The sequence below is a fragment of the Austrofundulus limnaeus genome, unplaced genomic scaffold (assembly GCF_001266775.1).
Source record: "Austrofundulus limnaeus strain Quisiro unplaced genomic scaffold, Austrofundulus_limnaeus-1.0 Scaffold500, whole genome shotgun sequence".
Classification (NCBI taxonomy): domain Eukaryota; kingdom Metazoa; phylum Chordata; class Actinopteri; order Cyprinodontiformes; family Rivulidae; genus Austrofundulus; species Austrofundulus limnaeus.
The window spans coordinates 183,398-190,375 of record NW_013952902.1 but is presented as its reverse complement, the minus strand read 5'-3'; the positions used below and the strand labels follow the sequence as shown (position 1 = coordinate 190,375).

Genomic DNA, 6,978 nt, shown 5'->3' with positions numbered 1-6,978 from the left:
CTACCCCAGTTACCACTACTGTGCATGTGTGTCAAGGACAGAAAGGCAGAYGTGGCAGTGGAAGGTGTCAAAGCAGTTTGGAGACAAAAACAAAGTAAAAAACCAACAAACAAAAAATGACTAATTGATTATTAAATTAGTCAGAGACTATTTTAATAATCAATTAGTCGTCGACTAATCGACTAATCGTGGCAGCCCTAATTCTAAGTAGGAGTGCAACAATACATGTATCTGTTTCAAACCATTCAATACAGTGCTTTAGGTTCAGTACACACTATGCATCGAACAATACAGGTTTTTTAAATTTATTTTGTCAACTTGTCTTCTGAAGACGCTCTGTGTTGAAGGATCAGTGGATCTGTGTTCGACTACTCCACCTAGGCTGCATTGTTGAGCACAGATCCACTGAGAAACTTGCTGTTTCAGCAACATTTAATTTAAAAACTGGACTTTTGAGGTTAAACAAATGTTCATAATTAATTTAAATAAATTACAAGTGTAAAAGGGCATGGAAATTTCTCTTTTCGTATCGAAAAAATATCGAACCGTGAGACTAAAGTATCGAACCGAACCGAATCGTGAATTTTCTGTATCGTTGCCCCTCTAATTCGAAGGGTGACTGTAATGTTTTCTGGTGATAATTCTAATGGCTCTTTTCTGTAAAATGAAAACAGGATTTGTGATTGTTTCGCACACTTTCCCCCAGACTTCAACACAGTAAATCAAGTGTGGAACAATTATTGTATTATATAATATAAACAGAGCTTTATCATTAAATAACTCCCTTACTTTATGCAGTACTGCAATATATTTAGCTATTTTTGTTCTTAAGTGGCAGCTTTTCATCAATAATAAACACCAGAAACTTCACCTCACTGACTCTACAGATCTCAACACCATCAACTCTGAATGGAACATCAATAATTGTCACTTTATCACTCCAGAGTGCTTCAGACTACAATCATACCACAGATGGTGGTAAGAAAGCTGCCCCGGGGCAGAATGACCGGAGGACTGTCACAGAGCCCTCTGTCCACCAGCAGCAAAGCCAGTGAAAGTATTTTAGGGACCACTTCTCATGTGTTTATATCCACTCATCTGACTACATACATGTGGATGTATGATTTGTTTATCATGTGTCTGGTGTGAACAGTAAGAATTTTCACATTATTAAGAGTTTCTAGTATCACCTCTAAGTGTCACCAGTGGAACCAGAACCACAGAGACGTTCCTAGACCAGCCTTAGAGTTGGCTTTGTGCTGCACATGCTGTATTTGTCCTGGATGGATAGAAATATAAGTACAGTCCATTTACCATTTACCATATTTCCACAATCATTTCACTCTTGAGACAGCTGAAGGTTTACGTGAAAAGGTGCGCATGCACCATTGATACACGAGGCCCCTGATCATTTTTTGTTTTCATTTGTAAAATCCTAGAACTGAAGGAGGATGGACTTGTTCCAGTGATTAGCAGCAGCTTAAATTAAGCTCAGTTACACAACAACCCTTACACTGTTTATTAAAGGTAAGCCTGCCGGTGTTCTGTCGATCTGTGCTACCTCGTCAGACCGTAGCACGACTCGATGGCTAGGTCTACTGTCGGTGCTACACATCGAAAACTGCTACCGTCATGTTTACAAAAATATCATCGGGTACAGTTCTCTGAGTGATGGTGTTACTGAAGTGTAAGCTTAGGAGTTATGTTTAGCATAGCATTGGAACAATTTATATACACAACGAAAACCTTTCTAAAATCACAAGAATATTATCAGAATATCCAAACCATTGAAAGTGAAAAGCTAACACGTAGTTGACGCTAAACAATAAGTCATTTGTTGTTTACAGTGTAATAACGATGTTACAGGCATCAAACTAAAGCCATTAACTAATATTTTCACAAGCCATCAATCATAAACTTATAAGTGACGCTAAATGGGACTAATTTCTTGTTTACAGTATGATAATGTTGAAAACAGCAAAAGAGCCATTTATGTTAATATGTTTGAGCAGGGGTGCCCAACCAGTGGCCCGGATTTCCAGGTGCCCGCGCAGCACAACCTTGCTGCGGAGCATCTAGCGCCGGCTCTGAGCGTCGCATACTGGAGTGGCTGGTCTTGTTTGTTTGCTCTGGTTCTGCCCTACAAGGTGAAAGTTGAATGAAGTCCCTGCAAATTTCCCCCGCAGAGAAATAAGCAAAACAACTTTGAAAATACGCACAGTCTGAGCTCCCGCCGGGGTGATTGTAGCCCTCCCTCCTGGGCTAGGAGTGTCAGATCCTGGAGTGGCTGGTCAGGTTTTAAAGCTCTGGTTCTGCACTACAAGCTGATACTTGAATGGAGTCTCTGTAACATTCCCCCGTGGAGCTATAAGCAAATTACGCACGACTTAGTGCATTTTATGCACATTTTCAAGAGGTAATTTCAACCTTCATTTGCTTCTCCCGTGGGCTCTGAGCATCGGATTGAGATGACTTTGGAAAGTTACGGTCCTCCTCTACAAACTGGAGGTGGTTGCAAGTTCCTGGGACGTTCCCCCGCAGATCTATTAACCAACGACCGGCTGAAAAAGGCGCTTTGGCGGGCAATATAGTACTCAATTTACTTTGGAGCCTCTAGCCCCGGCTCTGAGCATCGGATCCTGGCGAGAGGTGGCTCGTTTTAAAGTTCTGAATCTCCGCTACAACCTGGAGGTGGTTGCAAGTTCCTGGGACGTTTCTCTGCGGAGATATAAGTGATCAAAAGTCTTCTGGCGAGCTCCGGTGGGGTGAAACGGCTGACTTCCAGCACGGGGCTGCTGTGCTGATGCAGGGAAATAAAAGGAAGAGATCCAGTGAGGTGGAACCACGGTCATGCGTCCAGCACCCGCTCTCCCACCTGGATTCAGCCAGAAACCCCTGGTGGGCGATATTTCCGCAAAAATGCATAAAATTCAGAACCCCACCTGATGGATCACTTCCAGGCAATAAAAGGAACAGATCTGATCAGGTGAAACTGGTCCTGGAAGCTCAGCACCGGGTTTTATAGCCACCTGCGAGAGAGTTTTATATTGTGTGCTTTGACTTTGAAAAAAAGGGCAGTACTCTTGTGGTAGCCATGTTGACCATGATAGATTTTTTGTTTTGGTTTTCCTCCCCTTTATGGAGAGAAAGAGAGGAGAGTTATTGGAATAAATGGAGACGAGTTCCCCTGCTCCAAAGTTATTTGACTCTGTGGTTCTCACTGGGCAGGTTTCAGCCCTCGCAGCTCGCACATTACAGGGAGTACTGATTGAAGGAGATAAAAAAATGGTACTTTTTGTTCAAGCATTACTTTTCTGTTTCTCTGTCAGGAGTTAAGTAAGGATTTTATCTTTTCTTTTTTTGTAGGTAAATATATGGTTAAGTAGATAGTTTTGTTTGACAATACTTTAAATTAAATAAAACTAGCAACACATTATGTTCTGTTTTATTTGCTTTAAAGAAGTGAGGAGTAGGGAGACCATATTATGTTTTTTGATACTGAGACTGGACGAGTAGCTCTCGGCAAAATGAGATTACTGAGAAACTTCAAAAGTAGCTCTTGGTTCAGAAAAGGTTGGGCACCCCTGTGTTTGAGTAATATATCAGCTTAATTAGATAAAACTTACCGTAACAAATGAAACTTCTACAGGTAGCACGTAACAATAAGAAATCTGCTGAGTAAGCAACATGTGACATAACATCAGTCTGCACATTGCCACGAGGTAGGACAGAGTGATGGGTAGCAAAGACCATCAGAACACCGGCTGTGGTGGGCACAGTTCCCCTACGGCACTAATAGGGGAACTAATTTCCTGATTAGTGCTTTAGGGCTTTTGCTCATTTTAAAATGTGTTAGTGAATTAGCACTTGCTAAATTTAGAAGCACTAACTGAGGTCTATTGATCAATGTTAATGTTAACAGCTGAGGGTGAAAGCTGCACATTTTGTTCATGTCTGTCATTTATCCACCAGGTGACAATATATTAATATATAAATTGAAATCCAGCTTTGGAGACAATTATAAGTCTAAAGAGAGCAACATGGCAACCTGTGACTCATGTTGTCTGTTGAACAATGTTCATGGGTTGGCTGGGTTATTTTAGTGCTTTAGAATTAGGGGACTTAAATATTTGAGTTAGTGTTTTAGGGCTAGCGGAACTAATTTTTAGATTAGTGCTGCCCACCACTGCCTGTCTGAATGTGTCTCTTCATGCTTCTGTCTTTGCTCCATCTGTCCTCACAGTTGCCATGGTCATTAAAACACAGCGGCCATCAGTGAAAGCCAGACTGGGCTCGCAGCAAAAGCTCCACTGTCAGTTTAGCGTTGACCACCGGGGAGCAAACGTCACTGTGGAGTGGCACCGGCAACACCACGGAGAGAGGACCAAGCTCTTCAGCCACACCAGTCGTACCAAACTGGTCCAGGGCTCCGGTGTGGAGCTGAAGGCCCTCGCAGGAGGAGACGCCTCCTACACGCTTCCCTTCACCAAGGTGAAGAGTGACGGAGCCTACATCTGTTCGGTGCTCGTGAATCCACTGTTTGGGAGTGTGGACATCAATCTGCACATTGAAGGTGAGGAGGGGGAGGCATTCTGTGGAGAGGAAGAGGAGTAGAAGTAAAACTGAATCCATGCTTGTGAATGAGAGGAAGACAGGTGGAACTGTGAAGCTGACAGGAGTAGAGGAGCTGAAGGTAGAGGAGTTTTAATACCTGGGGTCAACCATCAAGGCAATGAGCAGAACACAACATAGGTGAAGAGAGCGCAGCAGGGTATGGAGGACCAAAACTGCCATAATCAAAAATAAAAGCAGAAATATATGGGCCAATAAATAAATAAATAAATGCATTAAAATGCACCATTTGATTGTTTTTTTTATTTTATTCATTCATTAAAACAAACAAAAGAAAATCTATTTACAATAAAAAACAAAACAAGTCATAAATGAAATGAAAGTTAACAGAAAGAAGAAATCTTGTTATATCTGCCTCTGTTTCCCCCTAAAACTTAAATTCAAATAAAAATCAACATAGAGTCCTCGCTGAACAACAGCTTATGTCAACACATATTAAATATCAGATTATTTCAACAAACTAGCCTTTACCATTCTCATAATATACAGACTTTTCCAGACATTTCAACATCAATCTCAAGATTATCTACAGTTTTATTCCCTGAATTTAAGCATTTCTTCCCTTCAAAACTGGTTAGAAATTACAGTTAAAAAACAGTTCCTGTAAGGCTGTAGCAATTATCTCTCTTTTAAGTTTTGATTAGAAGCTTAACAAGATGTTTTTGTGAGCTTTACACATAACATGTAAGATATAATCAAGTGAGTCATCAAACTTCAATCATTTCAGCTGATAAAATAATGTACACTGCTCAAAAAATAAAGGGAACACTTAAACAACGCACGCTAACTCCCGATCTTAATCAATGAAATATTCGCATTGAGTACTTTGTTCTGCACAGAGTTGAATGTGCTTCACAAAAGTTTGATTTACTTGGACTTAGCGTGCGTTGTTTAAGTGTTCCCTTTATTTTTTTGAGCAGTGTATTTCTTGGGTGATTGTTACGTTTTCTGGTACTGATTTTTACCCGTTGTTTGTTGTAAAATAACAGGATTTCTAACAGTTTTACATCCTTTCCCCTAGACTTAAATTAGGGATGCACGACATATCGGTATTGATATCGATATCAGCCGATATTGGTCAGTTTTTAGAATATCGGTATCAGTCCGATGTGTAAAATTGATTTCCCACTTTTTATCTTTGTGTTTCTGTTTCGGGAGGGGAGATGTTTGGTTGAGCAGCATCTGTTTGATCATGACAGTGATATTGATGCTGCGCAGCCAGGAATAACTGAAGCAGGGAGCCATGTCAGAGGTCTGGTTATTTATTTACAGTATCAAAAAAAGACCCGTGTGTTTGTGTGTCTATGTATAATATAATTTGTGTGTTTGTGTAATATTGGTAAATATCGGTTATCAGCCATAACAGCAATAATTTTAATGGATATCGATATCAGCTGAAATTTTCATATCGGTGCATCCCTAACTTAAATTTAATAGATGAAATGTCAGAGCTTTATTATTTACTTGATACAGCATTGCAACTGATTAAGCTATTTTTATTCTGAGTTAATTTATATGAAATTTTGTCACACAAACTTTACCACACTAACTTAATAAATCTCAACACCATCAACTCTAAATGGAACCCCAGTAGTCGTCTTTTAGTTTCTAAATATCATGTAGTTTGTTTTATTCAAAATCAATGATAACTTATTAAGTTGAACCAGTTTGTAGCTCTGGATCACCTCCAACATCTGTCTACTGAAGTTGTGTATCTGACCCCAGTGTAAACACCTGGAAACAAATGTTGCTCTTGTTTCATAATCATCTCTTGATGTCAAACCCAAATGTTTTCAGTTGACTGTGGAAGTGAAGGTAATTACCTCTTTGTTCTAATATTTTTAGAGGGAAGTGTATTTCATGAACAGTGGGATGGGTTTTGATTAAAATCTTAGAAAGTAATCATTGGATATACCTACTTCCACAACCGATTCAATATGGCTGATCAACAACACATTATCTGAGTACTAACAGATAGTGCAAAATCATTTCTTATGTTTGCTATTAACTATTTGGAATCAACTCTGTCTGTTAGCAAAATATCATATAAGACACTGAACAGATTTGAGTGAAACTTCAGGAAGTATTTGTTGGCTGTACATCTAAGCAGGGTTCACACAGGTTTCAGTACGTTAAATTTAAGACCATTAAGAATGACATTTCAGACCAAACCGACACATTAACAGAAACATTCAAATGGTCCCAGAAATTATAACGTAGAAACCTTTTATTGTTATCAATTTAGCTATTAAAGAATACATAATTTTAATACTAGCACACTAAATCATTTTAATGAAACAGTCATATCTATGAGACCTTCATAATGACTGATGTGGATCGCTTCAA

At 39.5% G+C, this 6,978-nt stretch overlaps 1 protein-coding gene and 1 long non-coding RNA gene across 3 annotated transcripts in view; one reads left to right on the top strand and one right to left on the bottom strand.

Moving 5' to 3' along the window:
* The window catches only part of dhrs13b.2 (dehydrogenase/reductase (SDR family) member 13b.2), an 11,948-nt gene that overhangs the window by 1,922 nt on the left and 3,048 nt on the right, over positions 1-6,978 (top strand). Inside the window, exon 4 of the mRNA XM_014025796.1 lies at positions 4,244-4,573. Within this exon, the coding sequence (XP_013881250.1) occupies positions 4,244-4,573 (330 nt within the window). The remainder of the gene's footprint in view (positions 1-4,243; positions 4,574-6,978) is intronic.
* Positions 4,561-6,978, bottom strand: part of LOC106530213 (uncharacterized) — a 4,664-nt gene continuing 2,246 nt past the window's right edge. For both annotated transcript variants that reach the window (XR_001311745.1, XR_001311744.1), the window contains exons 2-3: positions 4,712-4,787; positions 4,561-4,592 (exon numbers count right to left, since the gene is read on the bottom strand). This is a non-coding gene — a long non-coding RNA (uncharacterized LOC106530213). The remainder of the gene's footprint in view (positions 4,593-4,711; positions 4,788-6,978) is intronic.